Raw genomic sequence first — 19,412 nt, 5'->3', positions numbered from 1 at the left:
AACCTCTACAGACGCAAGAAGTCGCGTCTGTATACCTCCCGCCAAAAGGCGAATATTATTTGTTTAAACGGAAAATGGACATACAATTTGTAAGTCGCGTCTACAATCAGACGCGACTTGTCGTGTCTGTTTAGCAACAGACGCGAACATACAGACGCGACCATGGTCGCTTCTGAAGTCGCGTCTAGTACTAAAATAGACGCGACTTTGGGAGCTTTAGACATGACTTTCCTCGCGTCTAAAGCCCCACTGTCCTAGTGAAACTTCTCTCGGGAAATGAATGATTTACCTTATAATGTAAGAAAGATTGGACTATTAAAATCAATGTCGAGCCGTATCACGGAACATCTCCGGCGAGGCTCAAGACCCAGGTAAAAGGTTATGAAGGACTCGTCTTGGTGAACATGGGGTCGAGACTGTTTCATTGTATCAAATAGACCAAGTTGACTTATCGAGAAGATTCGAAAGATTTATTAGGTCAAGGCTTATATCCAATATATGCTACGCAATAGTCAAACTTCTGATGCAAATACAAACCTAGATTTTGGATCAGTCAATGATTGTTCCATGAGTAGATATCGAGCTAAGCCTCGTTAAAGATCCCAAATCATATCATAACTCTTGGCGTTAATACTTCATTTCTTGTGTGCATTTCTTATTATACTCTTATTTCAAGCTTTCGACTTTCCTTCATTTTTATTTTGAGGATACAACATTCTTATTTTTTGGCGACAATAGACGAAATGGAGTACTCGCAAAAATGAATCGGAGTTTATATAGGTATTAGTTGTAATCTTATGACATTTCTCTCCAAATGCTTGGCTTGTGAAGTATGCGAGAAAGGATTTCAAACAAGAGGCAATTCTCATTCGAGGTACTTACATGATTTCCCCTAATATATAGATTTGAAATGAAAAATAAATACATAACATTCAGGTATATCTCCGAATCATGCTCAAATTTCGTCCAATGTTAAATCTCTACCAAATTCTATGAAATAGGATTTCGGAAAAGGTAACGAGTCTCAGATCCCTTGTGAAAGACCCCAATCAAACACAAAGACACAACGCCTTGAACACACTAGTTTTATGCAGATAAATCAAAGTTGAAAGCTTTCGCCGAGAATCTCCAACCAAGAAGCATTTTGATACGCTGCAGCATATCCCCAAATTTATGGTGTTCATTTTGTACAAATATATTCAACTCTATTTTTTTTTTTTTATCTATCCTAAAGGTGGATATATCAAGTAAACAATGACACAATTCAAGCCTTGTTTCACTGTGATCCTCTCAGAAGAAATCCTGCTTTTAGTTCCTAGCTTTCCAGCATAAAAACCAACCAGAGAGAGATAGAGCAAGAAGAGAGAAAAGAAGAAGATTCTTTGATGTAAATAAAATTAGCAAATGAAGAAAATAAGTAGAAGTCATGTTGTGTAATTTGTATGCATAACATGGCACAATAAAATTATGAAGAGAATCAATCTACAAGGCTCTCAATCCTGTGACTAAAACAAAAGACTAACATCGGTGATATTATCCGAAAGAAGCTCAAACACGGTTGTACGCGACAGACTTGCTGAAGAGATTGCGGATATACGCAATTTGCAGTGCACTTGCTACTATCAGCAATAAATACTCTCCCGCCGTGTAGTATATCACCCGCTTCCTTGTGCTCTCGTTCGCTGACACGCAATAAAGAAAAGATCCCCATCAATGCAATAATAATAATAATAATAATAATAAAGATAGTAGCTTGGTGAAGAATATGCCAGCGAGTAAAAACGTGAAACACATTAATATTCAGAGAAAACACTATGAAAGCCCTGATAGTATGTAAATGTAGCTCGTTGTTCAAACTATTTGGAGATCCTAGATCTTCGTTGTAGGTCTATTGATTCAAACGTTATACTTAAGAGATAAAGAAAGACAAAAAAGAAAAAATGAGAAAATTTCACAGTACTTTCGTTTGAAAAATGAGCACGACTGAGAACACCTAACTAGTTCTATGTTGACCCTCGAGCTGAGTAACTGTGAAACACGAAATGTAGTACAAAGAAACCGATCTAAACATAGATTTTGTACTACGTTGACCTTGCCTGACTTCAGGGATTCAATTTATAATTGGCTGCTAATCTTCTGTTGAACTGAGTTAGAATATTTAATAGTTATTTTTTCCTTCAAAAGATGTGTGCTTTCCATCTCTTAAATAGAAATGGATGCAAGACGGTTTAAAGTTTTTCAAAGAAGGGTCAAGTCATACAAAATTAGATTTTATTATTATTTATTTATTTATAACAAGAGCCAAAGATTGCGAAATTGAGTGATTGCCGAAACAGATATCAGAACTTATGAAGTTCTTGACTTGGAGACAATTGAACTTCACCCTTTAATTAACCTTAGAGTCCATAAATTACGGATTATCAATGGAAGTCATTTATTCTAAACAGACAATCAAGTTGATTTCAGAACTTACTATGACGGTGACGAGTATCACGTGCTTTCAAATACTTTTGCTCAGCCGTGACAGATTCCAAAGCCTCCCTCAGTTCAGCAATTTTAACATTAACAGGGTTCAGATGCTCTGCAAATAACAGGAGAAAAGTGTGAAACTAAAGACTTGGTGAAAAAACGGCAGCTAAATTCTATATAAGTGGCGATAAAAATATTCAAAAAACGACAAGAACAAACCATCTTTAGCAAGGTCGTGATCGTTGGGAATGTGACCAACGTGAATGTAGAAGGAAACTGTCTCCGGGGCCGAGTGAGGATTGTGGAAACAGAATTTGTACATGCCACTTCGCGGAGCCTTGAACTCAAACTTGTCTCCGGACGTACCCTTCATAGTACTCACCACATTACCGCCCGGTGATTCTGCCTGTAAAAACAGCCCCAAACTCGAGACACTTAATTTTCTCTTCAATTTGAAAGAAAAAAAAAATATGATAAAGATAGCCAATCTTGTTGAACTAGAAACTTAATAATGTGATATTGTCATCAGAATTCTTCATTCAAGAGAAAAAAAAATGTAACTTTATCAATCCAAATCCCTTTTCCACCACATTATCCCCAGTTCCTATAGAGATCTATAATCAAACTTTTTTGCATTCCACATCCTAATTTTCAACGACTCAGAATTCTTCTTTGTGCTTCTCTTCTCAGCTTTCGCCATATCTAAAGTCTCTACCTTTATCCCCAAAATTCCTAATTGCATTTTGAAAAAATAAATTTCTTAAGCCGTCTCAAATTTATGTTCCATACGATTTCAATCAATTGTTTACATGCAATTAAATCCCAGATCAGGCAACGATTTAACGACAATTCAAACCCGGCTAGATCAAATCCTTCAATTCAAAACCCTAGAAATTTTTTAACGCAATAAACATAAAAACGGAAAAAGAAAAGAGGATCACTGACCGTGAAATCGATCCCTGGGTGATCGGAGTTCCAAAAGATATCGTGATCGACGACGACGAAATTCCCAGAGACCGTATCGCCTTCGTACAAGACGTACTCGTACACACACTCGACATCGCTGACAGTGACCGAAAGTGACGAGATTTTTCCGACGAAGCTCGTCAGAACAAGGACAGCCATCAAAATCGGAGCCATCATCGTCTGATTTCTCGACTTTCGCTCCATATTTATTTCTTACAATAATTACTATAGTTAATTTTATTTTCTTTTGTATCTCTGGTTAAGTATCAGCGATTTGGAAACCAAGAAGAAGAAGAAGAAGAAGAAGAACGACGAAGAAAAGGCAAGTTCCTGAATAAAAAATTGTATGGCGTTTCTGACAAATGGGATAAAGAAACGTCGTCGTTCAATGACCATTTGGGATTAGATGGGCTTTAATTGGGCCGATTGGGGTTGCTATTGGGTTAGAGTTTGATGATATCCGACGCGTCGGTTTCTAATTGGTGCTGACACGTAATGTTTGACAAATAAAATTTTAAGATAAATATAGGTATAGAAGTCAACTATAGATATAATATATTTTATTCTTTGTTTGTATGGAAAGTTGGCATAATAATTTGATTACCAACTTACCGCGCTGCATTAATTATACATGTTATGTTAAAATGATTTTTTTTTTTTATCATTAGCTTAGAGCCTGTAAGTTTTTTTTTTTTGTATTGTTTTAGCAGAAACGACATTTTTATTTTAGACCCAAGTCAGCCAAAATGACTCTCCGGACAGAGGCCGGGACCTCTTCAATCGAGCAAAAATCAAACTCAAAGCAACCTAAAGCAATCTGGATATCGACTCAAAATACAAAAAAAAAAAAAAAAAAAAAAAGGAACACGAGAGCCATAACTGAGTCAAAAATCAGTTTGGACAGTCTTTCCGACAAACCAGACTATGAAGAATGTTATTATTATCTTCTTCAATGCAAATCCATTTCGGAATTTGGCTAATAGAAGAGCCAAATGAATCGCTCGCAACTCTGCCTCCGTTGCACTTGCTGATGTAACACGGCCTATCCACATCCATAACATTGTACCTTCCTCGTCGCGCGTGATAATGCCTACTGCTGCAACACCTTCCTTGAAGCTCATATTAATCACGTAACTGATTAACATAGAATATCTTCATGATACTTTTAATAAATAACATCATTAATATATTATTTATTTATCACAACAATAATAGATACTATTCTATAAATAGAACAATAGAGAATATATTCATGATACTCACAATAAATAACATAATTAATATACTATTTGTTTATCACAATAAGATATACTATTCCAGTTAAGGATGCTTCCACTCAATCAATGTACTATCAATACTAACTTGGTTTTGTGTCTCTTTATTACCTCATACTCGTACAAATCATTGTCGATGTTTAAGTTAATAAATATTTAGACGCAACCATTGCTCTAAATAGCTCTTAACTTTAATTATAAAGTCACATTCAACATAAGAAATAAAAAAAGCAACAAATGCTAATTAAATTTCTAACATAGATTTATTACTTAGAAAATATAAATCGTGCTTTTGATAACTTATGAACGGACATTTGTTGATGTCGATTTCCGAATCGATCAACAATCACAAATAATAATACGTATATATTTTATTTTTATTAAATGAAGGTCTCAGAAGACATCGTATAAGAAACAATTTAGAAATGGAAAGGTTGTAATAAAAGTAGTCGAAGAATAAACTTTATTGATTACGAAATTGGATTACAAAGGGGCGAAGTGCCGAGCTCTAACAGGCGAACTCAACACTGAAAGCAATGTAAGTATGAGAATAATAGTTGAGAAATATATGGTAAGCTTGCGTGTGTGAAAATCGACGTCTGATCTTCTGTTTATAAACGAGGCGGAGCTTCTTCGCTGAAGACACGTGCTGATGGATCCGTCCTCCTCGTCGGGGCTGAAGTCGTCTCAGATCCGGTCTTCGCGGCGAGGTCGCCTCTTTGACTGTGACCGATTCTTCTGGCCAGGTGGACGTGGTCGAGATGGACTCCTTCGAAGAGCTGGAAAGTGTGATTGGGCTTGGGCCGATCTGTCGAGTGTTGTCAATGGTGCCCACAAGAAGAGTTGTAATCTTTATATTGTACATTTGATGTAATAAAGTCTCATGAAGACTCTTGCTTGTAATTGCTTATTCATTAATAAAAAGTTGAAACGTTCATTCATTCTTACTTGTCTGTTTGAAGCTTTATGATAAAACATTAGTCTTTAGTCCATAAACAAACTAAACAACTTACGAAGAGACAAATGTAGATTTGCATGAACAAACTCTTTGTAGTTTGCTTAAAACGATATATTCGCAATCTAAGGGTCAAAGGACTATTGACCTCAGTATGATTGTTAGAAGAATCTATGATGTCTGGTTATGGGGCATTGAGAGTTGGAGACTCTATAGTTCTTCTAGGTATCTTCCGAAGGTACTGAATTGACCAGTGCACTTCTAGAGACAAAATAAGAACAAACCATTTAACCTCTTATGTCTCGAAGTCACTACGTATGAAGCATCGTGCTTACCTTAATCCTGAAATGAGACATGCCATTTCACAACTTACGTATTCTCATTTGAGAAAGTCAGAGTTCGGACTCACTATGTGATTCCGAACAGGGCCTATTGGTGAAGTACTAAGTTGTGAGAATGTCATGAGTAACTTTGTGAAGTTCTCATAGATATGGAATTCATGTACAAGATTGCTGAAATGCAATGCATATCACCTCATGCTTTGTTCCTTGGAGCGTGAATAAATGAACTGGCCAGTGTCCAAATTGAGTCTTGACTCTTTTGGATGAAACAATGTGACTTGTTAGCTCCTCGTCAATACATTGTTTCTAACTTATTCAGAAGCGACAAAGGAGTTGAGGAAATAACAACTAGAAGGGTAAAATGGTAATTTTGTAAATCCCGACTAGCTGATGATATTCATGAAGGGTAATATTCTGTGGATCCACTCATTACAATTAGGTTGAATTCTTGAGTAGAAAATAAATTCATTTGAACCGAGAGATTTTCAGTGTCAACTCTTTAGTGGAGTCAGTTGACATTAAGCTAAACTTGGAAAAAGTTTGTGAACTTTTGAGTCCAAGTGTTTAGCTCAAGATTTGTTCATTTGGATCCATGAGGTCACTGTCACGAATCACATCGAGTAGGAATAGTTAAACTAGAAGCTAAGCCAAAACAAAAACGAGACAAGTTTTTTCGAAAATTGTCAAAATGGTATTTTTGTCTTTTGAGACATAGGATGAAATGAATGTCAATAAATATTTTGACATGGTCATTTGATGACAAGTAACACTCGGCCAAAATTAGATTTATTGGGTCTTGTGGATTAATTTCATTTCATAAGAATTTTATTGAAAATTCTTAATGGGCCTTTTCCATGTTGTCATGAACAAATGGAAGAGCTTCTAGAAGGCCTTTCTAGAGTGTAATAGGCGCCCAACATACCCAAAGGAAGAGAGAATATTTTGTGCATCAATGTATGAAGATACTTGCCAAAAGAAAAAGAGGAAGCAAATTTCCCCTAAGAGGAATCAAAGTGGGCGCCCAAGGCAAGGTCAAGGCAAGCAAAATAGGAAACAAATCTTGTTTCTAGAAGGCTGGCACACGTCCAAGTAGAGAATGAGAAATAAGGGATTTTTGCTCATGAATATGTGATATTCTATAGAAGAGGAAACTACCTTATTGAAGGTGAGACCTCTCCTATAAATAGGAGCCTCATTCTTCTCACATTTCATTCATTCCACATAAGTTAGAGATTGAGAGCTTCTCTCTCTAGACCTTGTGGTGGCCGATCCTCTCTCTCTCTCTAGTTAGTTTTCGATTTTTTGTTTTTGCACCTAGGTCCTCATTTGACCTAGTATTTAGTTCTGCGACTTCATGACTCGTTCTTAAGTCGTAGTGTTTAAAAGTGCCCACACACTAATTCCTTTTCTCTCAGGTGATTTAGTGATAGAAACTTTCGTGGTTGCTCGAGTTGCCGAGGAAGGAAGAGAGACGTGCTGCGAGGGGAGACGAACATTGCAACCTTTTCCAAAAGCTTCTCAACGTTCAAGCTTCTAAAAAGGTTAGTAATCTTTTATGCTCATATTAGTTTTTATTTACATGAGCTTGCTCTTTGTCTAGGTTAGTAAAAACTGTTTTACTTGTAAAAGAAAATTTTTAAAATTCCGCCGCTTAACGAAGCGTTAAACTTTTTCTTAAACCCTAGATCGATTCCAACAAATGGTATCAGAGCTATGGTCAAAGATATGCATGTACATGTATTTAAAAATATGAGCTTGAAAATCGTTTTCGAAAGTTTACTAATTTTGCGACAAGTTAGAATTGTTTTCTTAGATTTTTTTTAAATTTATTGCTCATGCCTTTAAATTAAAAATCATGTTGATTTTCTATGATTTTGGGATGTTATTAAAACACATTAGAATTAGTTCTAAAAGTTTTTAATTTTTTATATTGAAAAACGTGTTTTAAAAGTTTGAGAAAATTTCGAGTAAATTTTGTGATTAGTTTTCTTGTCTTACTAGTTTCTTTTATTTACTTGAATCGTTTTATGCTTGTTGTTATTTCTTTTATATCATGTTATTACCTTGCTAGTAAAACACAAATAAAAGCTTTAACAACCTCCTAAAACGTTCCGTTACACTCGATTCTTTTTCGCACCTAAAAAGACCGAACTTTAATTATTTCTTTTTCTTTGAGCTGGAGTAAAACCCGCAGTAAAAGTGGCATAACTCTCTGCTCAGAAATCGAAATTTAATGATTCTTGAATCAAATTAAAGCTCTGTCTCTCCTCTTTCCAATGGCGATTTTACTCCGAGGTGCGCGGCTGTTCCGAAAGTCCAGTTTTTTAGGATTCCGGATTTTTAGCCCCACTACCATGAGTTATAGAACTCTAATGAGAAAAATTTCTTGAGCAAAAATGTTTTCCATAAGATTATAAACATGATGTGTAAGATTAAAATGTTTTGATTTTTGAAAGTTTAATGGAAATTGAATTTTTTTACAAAACTAGTTTGAATCTTGAAAAACCGTTTTCGTTTTCAAACTTGAAAATATTTTGTCATCCAAATCAAATAAGTTTTCAAAATATTTTCAAAACTATATCTATATCACATATGTTCAAAATCTATATGCTCTTGAAAATTTGAGTGGGAGGTCTCCTTGTAGACAAGCCGAAAAATAAAAAGATGTGTAATCTCAAACTTTCAAGTGTTCGAGTAAGTTGAAGTTCACACTTCCCTCATGCACTTTCTCGAAATAGAAAATAGAAAAAAGATCCGAGTATGTCCCTTGTGCCTTTATGCACTAACACTGCTCTGAATATGAAGATCTAGGATTCTCTTCTAGTTGTCCACTCTGTCGCTCTCTAACTAGGAAATCTGTTTCCGAACTTATAAGAGTCGATGAACCAACTCCAAAAACTAAGTGGAAGGGTTATATTTGTTGTTTATAACCCACGATCCCCAACACTAATGAAAGAAGCAATTAACGTGGGACTAAGAGCCGCTCTTGCGACCCTCTCTTAAATGGGAGTACTCCAAGGCGTTTTTGCTTCGATCATTGCTCAATGAGCTACGTCCGAGAGTGAGACGATGATGATAAGGCCTCCCCTTGGGGGATTGTTTTTCAAAGTTGATCTTTTGGACTAAGTGGTTGGTTGCACCCTTAGGCTCAATCCCTAGTAATCTTCCCTTGAGGCTCTGCGAAAGGATGTGAGTGATCAAACCAATTTAAAAGGTGGCTAGTCAAAATTGATGTATTGACATCTTGGCTAAGCATTAATGATGTGTCATTTACTTATAAATGGAGATTTTTTGCGGCCTTCTCTTGAAGGAGTAAATTATCATTTGGTTTATAACACCTTTGGATTTTATCAAGTCTTAAATAAAACTTAAATCCTAAACCAAAGACTAATCATAAACTTGTTTCAACTTATATAGGCAATATGTCTCTCAACCTTCTCTCGATCATCCTTTCCTCGAACAAACTCGAAAAAAAACTACGTAGATTCGAAACATAACCTCGACATAATAGTTACCGTTAACAAGCACAAATGGGTACTCACCACCCCGTGTCCTCCTCTGACGAATGATGATTCGACTCAAGAGGACAATGACGCCTTAGCGGCCTGGCTTCGATCCGATGAGATTGTGAGGTGCTATATCTTAGCATCTATGAACAATATGCTGGAAAAGCAACATCGTGACATCAAGATACCCGCCGACATGCTCTACAATCTCCTTGAGATGCTTGGAGGGCAAAGGCGTCAAACAAGTCTACAAGCAGTCTGACAGTTTATGAACTGTCACATGGAGGCTAGGACTCTTATTGGAGACTTTATGATACTGATCATTAGTTATCTAAATAAAATTAAAATCCTAGGATCTGAGATTGATGGGAAGAATGTCATAGATATGATCTTAGAAACTCTCTCCGTATCTCTTGATACCTCCAAGATGAACTACTCCATAAACACACTAGAGTACACTGTTACTAAGCTTATGAAGGAACTTCACACTGCTGTAGGTCTCACTAAAAGAAAGAGAAATCAAGGAGAGGCACATGCTACTGAGCAAAAAGCCTCCGCCTCTGGAACTGTGAAGAGACCTCACAAGGCCGATAAAAAGAACTGTCCTGCCTATCTCAAAGTAAAGGAACATAGTATTGTACTAGTTACCGAAGCATGCTTAGTAGCTGATAATGTATCAACGTGGATTCTTGACTCCGCTGCTACTAACCATATTTGTTGTTCCTTGAATGGTTTCAAGAAAACCAAAAGCTCAGAGGAAGGCGAGTTCTGTTTTAAATGGGGTGATGGGAGTCTGGTGTCTGCCAAGGCTGTGGGATCCGTGACGCTGTCTTTTGAAGACCGCAATTTAAACTTGAATAATGTTTATTTTGTTCCTACCTTTGGGAAGAACTTAATATCCGTTGCTCGTCTTCTTGAGCAAGATTATTGTTTAAAGTTCATCAAGAATGGAATTCGTATTTCGTTTCCTGATAATTCCTTTGTCACTGATGCATGTATGAAGAATGCTCTTTTCTACATCTATCCCACTCAACCTTCCCTTGTAGACACCGAAATAGATGATGATCTAATTAGGGAGCCAAAGAGGATCAAATTTTCTGAATCCTCCGATCTAACAAAATCAACATACCTATGACACTTAAGACTTGGTCATATCAGTCAAGACATGATTAAGAGACTTGTGAGGGACGGTCCACTCCAAGCCTCTGCAATAGGTTCACTACCTACTTGTGAATCCTGCATAGAAGGAAAAATGACTGAGCGACCTTTCTCCGATAAGGGTCGAAGAGCCACTGAGTTGCTGGAACTAGTACATTCTGATGTATGTGGTCCGCTCAGCCAACAGGCACGTGGAGGATACGAATACTTCGTTACCTTCACCGATGATTACTCGCGATATGGTTTTGTCTATTTGCTCAAACACAAATCCGAGACCTTTAACGTATTTAAGGTCTTTAGGGCTTTGGTGGAAAAGCAAACTGGCAAAGTGATCAAAACCCTTCGATCTGATCGAGGTGGTGAGTATATGTTTGGAGAGTTCGATGACTTTCTTAAAGAAGAAGGTATTGCTTCTCAACTTACCGCACCTGGCACACCTCAACAAAACGGAGTGTCAGAGAGAAGAAACCGAACTCTTATGGAGATGGTTAGATCAATGATGAGTTACTCATCACTCCCTCTTTTCTTTTGGGGATATGCCCTCGAAACAGCCGCTTATATTCTGAACCGAGTTCCGTCCAAAACGGTTCCTGGTACTCCTTATGAACGATGGACTGGCCGTAAAGTGAATCATGGCCGCATCATAATTTGGGGTTGCCCTGCACACGTGCTAAGGAAAAAGACTAGCAAGTTGGCTAGTAGGTCAGAATTGTGGCTGTTCCTTGGATATCCAAAGGAAACCAAAGGTTTTACTTTCTATAGTCCCGAGGACGATAAGACTTTTGTTAGCACGAATGCCGGAGTCTCCTCTTCGACCACCATACCATCAGGTCCTTCGCAGGAGCCCAAAGTTGTGATCACTGGGGTCCGAAACCCCAGCGACATCCCGATCGTCGACGTTGAAGACAACGCAGTCTCGGTGACGGGGAACGCCGAGGTTGCCCAGGGCGGTCAAGCCCCCGAGTCTGCTCCGACCGCACCGACTGGAGAGACGGACAAACCGGCTTAGCCCTATGGGGGACTCAAGAAGAGGAAGGATCCGGCTCGTCGAAATGACAGCCAAGAAGGAGAAGAAGAAGGCGAACTGCCTGGTGAGGAGGGAGCCAAGAGGAAGAGGAAAAAGAAAATAAGAACGGAGATGGGAAAGGCGCGGTCGGAGAGGCTGCGAAGAATGGGGATGGGGTGTCTACACCGGCATCCGCGAACCTTGCGAAGCCCAGTGTCGGGGTGACCAAATCGGCGCCCGCGACTGGTGCGGCCAAGGGAAAGTCCTCGACCACGGCGGCCCGGGCGGTCCAAGAAAAGAGAAAGCTAATACTGGGTGAGGGGAGTCTGGTGGAGACTCATTTGAGGGGGCGACCACGGCGAAGTCCGTGAATAAATGGGGTTCTTCTTCAAAACCGAAGAAGAAGTACAACATCCACTTCAAATATAACCGTGACACCCTGCTCTACGACGATTTGTATTCGTCTGCCGGGCTTATCAGGTAGCTCACTATCGACATCTTGCCGCTGCCCAAGGTGCCCCTGCTCGTCGAGGCAGACTGGTATCATCTCATGGCCGAACAGATCACCTCGGTAAGTTTGTGAATGGCTTTAGAATAGGCGGACTGAAAAACTTGGGGATTTTTGTTTAGATTTTGATTTTACTTTTGTGTTTGCAGCTCTCTCACCAGTTCAACCGTGGTATGTTCCGTTAGGAAGAACACATCAAGAGAGCTCGGGCCGTAGTGGCCAACTCCGAAGAGGCGAAGAAGAAGACGGACTCCTTCTGCGCCGAGCTTAAAGGAATGAGGGAGAAGGTGACCGAGCTCTAGGAGGATGTCCAGGCTAAGGACACCCTTCTGGCGAGGTCGAAGATGGTGCATGCCACCTCAGAGGCGAGGATTAGGGAGCTCGAGACCCAAGTCGAGAATGACAAAAAGGCCATCGACAAATGGGGCGTCCACTCGACCGCACTCTCCAAGGAGCTCGCGGGGGCCAAAACTCGGGTAAACAACATGGACAGGGATCTCGCCAGCACCAAGGAGGAAATCGCCAAGTTGAAGAGAACGGCCAAGGTCGAGAAGGAAAGGGCGGTCCTGGCGGCGAGGAAGGCGACATCAATGAAGTATCGGGAGCAGATACTGAAGTATCGTGATCAGCGGGAAAAGACGTAAGAGGCAATCGTGATCTTGAAGAAATTGGAGCAGTGTCGGGGTAACAAGGAGCTGATCACCGAAGTCATCCGTAACTCAGCCCCCGACTAGTCGAGCGAGCTAGCGGATACCAAAGTAGCTATCGCCGACTACGAGAAAGATTACATCGCCGTTGTCATTCCGGAGGTCGAGGACATCCCCTATACCCCGTACAACGAGAGCTCACCCTACGAGGCTCCGACCGACCCTGAGGTTCGCCCCGAACAGCCTGCTTTTAACGAGCGCGGCTCGATGTTGGGTTTGACCGAAGAGGTCATCGCCACCATCCCAGAGGCCCGCGAGAATTCACCCTTCACCCCGACCCCAGAGCTCACCGAGCGAGAAGCCCCGGCCCCCGGCCAGACCTAAGTCCGAGCTCGCCATCTTCAAGAAGTTATCATTTTTTGCTATCTTTTATTTCGTCTTTTTTTATGCTCATTATCGGGCCCGTTTGTTTTGGGCAAAACCTTTTTAATATTTTTTGAACAATTATAGGGGGCTTCGGTACCCCTATTATTATTATGCTTTATTTTATTTATCTTTGAACTTCATTCCATGCTTTTATTCTTCCATATTTTTGCTAAGTATATTACCTCGCCTAAAACTTATGAATGCATGAATGTTCGTAAAACTACTAAGTCATTCAGGTCGCCTAACTATACTTTAGGATACTCCAAAATAACATTCGATCGCGGTCTGAAATGACTTAGGATCCATCTAAATTTTGTCAAGTCTTTTAGATCGTCGGTATCTAAAATGTTTCCCTTACAAATTTAGGCCGAAATCACTTGATTATGTTTATCTTTGAAATTCGCTAAGTCTTTTAGATCGTCAAAATCTAAAATGTTTCCCTTAGGCCGAAACATTGTGATATTTGCTAAGTCTTTTAGGTTGCCAAAGGTCTAAAATGTTTCACTTAGGCTCGAGTAATCAACCGAACTTTATCCTTGCATAGTCAAGTCTCTTAGATGGCCGAGATCTATAGATGTTTCACTTAGAACGACTTGGGCGAGGTCGGCCTTATCGAGGGATGACCTCTTATTTGGGCGTGACGTGGAATGACGAGGTTAGGTTTCAGACCTCACCTAAGTCATGAAGGGATCCACTGCAGGCTCAGTCCGGGGTCCGGATTCTGAGACGAAGTGTATGTTTTCATTGTGTGGGGAAAGTGCTTTTCTGTACCATTGTACAGGGATCAAATCGGTCGTTGTTCGATTCTTATTGCTTTAAGCAATAGTATTTCTTGAGGTTTGAGACGTTCCATGATCTCAAAGTCGGGACACCGTCTAGCGTTCAAGTTCATAGACTCCGGGACGCACAACCTTGGTGACCCTGTAAGGGCGTTCTTAATTGGCGCCTAGTTTCCCGACGTTAGCCTCAGCGGTGTTTCGGAAGACTTTTCGGAGTACCAAGTCCCCTTCATCAAATCTTCTCGCGTTAACACCTTTATTGTAGAATCTGGCAATGGATTGCCTATAGTGGGATAGCCGTACCAGGGCTGAATCCCACTTTTCATCTACAAGATCCAAGACATCGCATAGCGATTCATCATTTTTTGGCTCATCCTCAGGCGTATGCATCACCATAAGGGTTTGCACTTGGTGTTCGACTGGGATGACTGATTCGACTCTATGGACCAAGGAAAACGAAGTTTCCCCTGTCGGCCTTCACGGACTAGTTCGGTAGGAGCACACCAGGTTGCTCTTCTGCCCACCGTCCTTTCTTAGCGTCGAGCCTTTTCCTTATGGAATCTCCTATGGTCTTATTTGCTGCCTCCGCGTGTCCATTTCCTTAAGGGTATCGTGGTGTTGACATCATCACCTCAATGTTATTGTGGAAGCAAAAATTCCTGAATTTTTAGATATGAACTGTGACCCGGTGTCCGTTATGATCTCATGGGGAGTTCCATGCTGACAGATTATATTTTTCCAGATGAATGTTGTTACGTCGACATCTTTTATTAAGACGAAGGCGTTAGCTTCAAGCCATTTGGAAAAATAGTATGTTAAAAGTAGCAAGTACCTAAAACCTCCAGGGGCGATCGGCATTGGTCCCACGATGTCCATCGACCATTTCATGAATGGGTATGGAGCACATATGGATGACAACTCTTCTGCCGGTCTTCTTATATTAGGCACATGTCGTTGGCATTGATTGCAGTGACGCGAATGCGCCTCGCAATCTGCCAGCATGGTAGGCCATAAGTAACCTTGCCTCTTTATTTTAATGGTGAGTGCACGTCCACCTGCGTGATTTCCATATTCCCCCTAGTGTACGTCTTCTAGGGCTCGTTTAGACTCCTCCATTTCGACGCACTTGAGGTATGGTCCTGCGAAGCTTCTCTTAAACAGGCTTCTATCTATGATGCAAAATCTCGTGCTTCTCAGTATGATTTTGCGTTTAGCCATTTTGTCGGACGGGACCGTACCAATTGTGAAGTAATGTAATATTTCATTTCTCAAATCCCCTCTTCTATTGCTATGACTGTGGCAATGGTCATTGCTATAGAAGGTTGTTTGATTGTTTAAACCGGTATGATCCTTTTGAGGTCCGGATCCGAGGTAGATGCCAAGGCAGCCAACGCGTCTGTCGAAGTATTCTAGCCTCGAGGGATTCGCGTCAAGGAGAATTCCTTGAAATGTTTCGTAAGATTCTTTACGACTTTAAAGTAAGCTTCCATTCGCTCGTCCCTGGTCTCGTATTCCCCTGAGTATTGGTTTGCTACGAGCTGAGAATCGCAGAAAGCTTCCACTTTCTTTGATCTGACTGCTGTGGCTAACCTAAGTCCGGCGATTAGTGCCTTGTATTCGGATTCGTTGTTGGATTCAACGAATTCGAGCCTGAACGATTGTTCTATTATCTCGCCATGAGGGGATATCAGGTGTATTCCTACTCATGCCCCTTGTTTTGACGATGCCCCATCCACTTTAAGTGTTCAGGTGCCTTCAACTTCAATCACGGTGGGAACTTCCCTCGGGAGTTCGATAATGAAGTCCGCTAAAACTTGTGATTTTGCGGACGTCTTCATTCAATACTCAATATCGTATTCACTCAGTTCTATTGCCCACTTAGTCAACCTTCCAGATTGATTGAGGCTGTGTAGAAAACTTCTCAACGGATGCCTCGTCATGACTATTATGGTGTGAGATTGGAAGTATGGTCGAAGTTTTTGCGCGGCGGAAACGATGACCAAAGCCAACTTCTCCAAAACGGGGTATCGAGTTTCAGCATTGACTAATGACTTACTCGTATAGAATATTGGTCGTTGGTCCTCTTGTTCTTCTATAACGAGTACTCCGCTAACGGCCGCTTGGGAAACGGCGATGTATTGATAGAGCGGCTCTCCCGCAACGGATTTTGCCAAGATTGGGGGTGTTGATAGATACTCTTTCAATTTTTTGAATGCTTCCTCGCACTTGTCGTCCCATTCGAGCTTCTTGTTTTCTTTAAGAAGCCGGTAGAAAGGGAGACATTTGTCCGTGGATCGAGAGATGAAGCGGTTAAGGGCAGCAATGCGTCCCGTCAACCTTTGTACTTCACGCCTATTACGGGGTAAAGTCATCTCTCACAAGGCGTGTAGGTTATCCGGATTAGCCTCAATTCCTTGTTGGGTAACTAAATACCCAAGGAATTTATCGGATGAAACTCCGAATGATTATGAGCATCTTGCCTATTTATTCGAAAAAAACTTGGTGGGGTTGAGTTTCATTTGGTACTTGTTTAGTACCTCAAAACACTCCTCCAAGTGTCCTATATTATCGTTTTTCCTCAGGGATTTTACGAGCATTTCATCGATATACACTTCCATTGTTCTACCTATCTTTTATTTGAACATTTCGTTGACTAACCTTTGATAGGTTGCACCAACGGTTTTCAGTCCAAATGGCATGACCTTATAGCAGTATGTGCCTCGGTCCGTAATGAAAGCTATCTTTTCTTGATCGTCTGGATGCATCAGAATTTGGTTATATCCTGAGAACGCATCCACGAACGAAAGGATCTTATGTCCCTCGGTCGCCTCGACCAGCTGATCGATGTGAGGCAACGGGAAGCTGTCCTTGGGGCATGCTTTATTCAGATCAGTGAAATCAACGCATACCCTCCATTTTCCATTCTTTTTCTTCACGACGACGGTATTTTCCAACCAATCCTGATATTTTACTTCGCGGATTGAGTATGCACCGAGCAGTCTTTCGACTTCGTCGTTGACAACCCGTGCCCTTTCGGGACCGAGCTTTCGTCTTTTTGTTTTACGGTTTTAAAGCTAGGATCGACGTTATGTTGGTGATACGTAATGTCGATGCTAGTTCCCGGCATATCTTCGATCGTCCAGTCGAAGGTGTATTTTTTCGTTTTAAGAAACAAATCAGCTCTCGCCTGATACTTCCTTTAAGCTCGGCCCCGATCCCAACGCCCTTGGAGGGATCGGAGCCATCGAGCTGTATTTGTACTGTCATCTCAGTACTTGGAGCATCAAGGGAGTCGGACTCTTCCAGGTCAGGAACCTTCTTAGCCGACTCCACGTTCATTATTTGCTATTGCTCATCTTTAGTCACTCTAACATAATGTTTGTGACTAGTGAGATAGCAGCTACGTGAGGTCACCGGATTGCCTCGGATCTCTTTTACCCCCTCGGGCACAGGGAAACGAATGCATTGATGAAAGGTTGAGGGCACAACCCTCATCCTATGTATCCATGGTCTTTCCAAAATGATATTGTAGGGGGAGAGAATCTCTAGCACTTGGAATTCTACTATCTTGTTAATTCCATTCGTTTTTACAGGCAACTTGATCGTTCCCAATGATGGAGTAATAGACCCATTGAAGCTTGTCAATTTGGTTTGTTCTCTTTCGATCTCGTCCTCGTTGATTCCCATCCTAGCTAGGGTATCTTTGAAGATAAGATCTACGGAGCTTCCTCCATCGATTAGGACTTTGGAGACCTCGCAATTCGACACGTCGATCGTGATCGCGAGTGCATCATCGTGCGGATCTGTTGTCTCTAAGGCTTCTTTTTCGGAGAACGAGATTTGGATGTCTTGTTCTGGTCCGATTCTGGTGATCTGGTTACTCAACTGACGTTGGTAAGCTTTGATTGAGTTAATCGAGCTGTTGCAAAATTTTGAACCGCCCATTATGAAGTCAACTCTATGTTTTGCAACGGTCGGCTGGGAATCTGGTTCCCATTCATCGGCAGGTCTCGATCTCTTAGGGGAAGGGTTGCCCCTTCTTCTGTTATTGTTGTTAAAGACCTTCTTTTTTGGCGGGGGTCCTAGGTCAACGTCCTTTAGTTCCTCATTTGCATATTTTTCTGCTAAGGCTCTGCGCATGGTCTCGCAATTAACCGTGTCATGGTCGTTAGTCTTATGGAAATTGCAATACGCGTTGGGGTCCCGTGTCCACTTCTTTGCCTGGGGACCTCCCTCCTTACTGTCTTCACCGATGTTGAAGGTGTAGTTAGGAGGGACGTGTTTCTTTCTGGCATGAGATATAGTGTCATGGGGATTGGCCCTGCTGGGGTTGCCCTCAGCATTGACAGGTCGCACCCAAGTATTGGAGGGCGGTTTCTTCTCAGTCGCACGTTGCCTTTCATAGGAAGCGAATTCCTCTTCGGCTTTTGCGTAATTCGCGGCTTTGTGAATCGCGTCTTCCAACGTAGGGGGATGATTAACATTCATCTCTAGTTTCAGCTTTGATTCGTGCCTTGACCCGTTTCTTAGAGAGGTTATGGCAGATTCGTGGCATACATTAGAGATTTAGAGAGCACATCCTTGTAACGGACCATGAAGTCCTTCAAGGATTCGTTCTCTTTCTCTTGAATCCCCCATAAATCTGCTATGGTCAGATCGTCCTCCACAAACATTGAATAATTAATTGGGTTTTAAGTAATTGGGCATTGCACAAAATGAGGTGCACGAATTTTAGGAGATTTTGGCACATGATTTGCGCAAATCCGTCTTGGCCGAGAGGTAGAAATTCGTCCATGCCATTATTGGTACTTAGCAATATTTTTTCTTCAGTTGTTTAAATGAAGGAGAGAAAAAATATTTAAAATGAAATAAGATATTGTCCTTTATTCTCTCTCATGAATATTAGGATAGAATAATATTTAAAAAGAAATAAGATATTGTCATTTATTCTCTCTCAAGAATATTGTGGGGGTTAAAAATCTACTCTCAAAAATATTATCTCATATTGGGCTTCAATTCAGACCAAGCCCATTACCATTTTTGCAGGACAGACCGCATATCAGTCTTGGGCCCAGTTCGACTTCGACAAGTCGGCCCAAGATCAGATATGTTCCAGATAGGCCCCGACCTAGTCACACCTTCCAGTTCGACCACGTCATCCTGACCAGAAGAATCGGTCAGTCAAAGGGAAATCGCGCCACGAAGACCAGGTCTAGGACCAATTCAACCCCGACAGTGTGAAACGGATCAGGCAACACGTGTCTTCAACGAAAGAGTCTCGCCTCGTCTATACATAGGGGATCAGATGTGTATTTGCGGGAAGTTCAGAATTTATCTCCCAATCATTTTTTCAGTATTATTGTTCTCAGTGTTGAAT

General features: G+C 40.9%; 1 protein-coding gene across 1 annotated transcript; it reads right to left on the bottom strand.

Moving 5' to 3' along the window:
- Positions 1–1,290: 1,290 nt before the first annotated feature.
- LOC149393183 (emp24/gp25L/p24 family/GOLD family protein) lies at positions 1,291–3,749 on the bottom strand. The gene is made up of 4 exons (XM_089618388.1): positions 3,415–3,749; positions 2,689–2,875; positions 2,474–2,581; positions 1,291–1,682 (listed from the first exon to the last, which is right to left on the bottom strand). The coding sequence occupies exons 1-4, from the start codon at positions 3,637–3,639 to the stop codon at positions 1,549–1,551; spliced, it is 654 nt and encodes a 217-aa protein (XP_089474514.1). The 5' UTR covers positions 3,640–3,749; the 3' UTR covers positions 1,291–1,548.
- Between the last annotated feature and the right edge of the window lie 15,663 nt (positions 3,750–19,412).

Source organism: Urtica dioica, chromosome 6 (genome assembly GCF_054948205.1).
Source record: "Urtica dioica subsp. dioica isolate 48M chromosome 6, U.dioica_male_clone48M_v1_H2, whole genome shotgun sequence".
NCBI classification, from domain to species: domain Eukaryota; kingdom Viridiplantae; phylum Streptophyta; class Magnoliopsida; order Rosales; family Urticaceae; genus Urtica; species Urtica dioica.
The sequence above is the reverse complement of the archived record's forward strand: the minus strand, read 5'-3'. Positions and strand labels throughout refer to the sequence as shown.

Excerpts from the sequence above, each read along its gene's own strand:
- LOC149393183 (XM_089618388.1), bottom strand. The coding sequence starts at position 3,639 with ATGGAGCGAAAGTCGAGAAATCAGACGATGATGGCTCCGATTTTGATG. Across the intron at positions 2,876-3,414 it reads ACCCAGGGATCGATTTCACG|GCAGAATCACCGGGCGGTAA; the intron begins GTCAGTGATCCT and ends CTGTTTTTACAG. Across the intron at positions 2,582-2,688 it reads TCACGACCTTGCTAAAGATG|AGCATCTGAACCCTGTTAAT; the intron begins GTTTGTTCTTGT and ends TGTTATTTGCAG.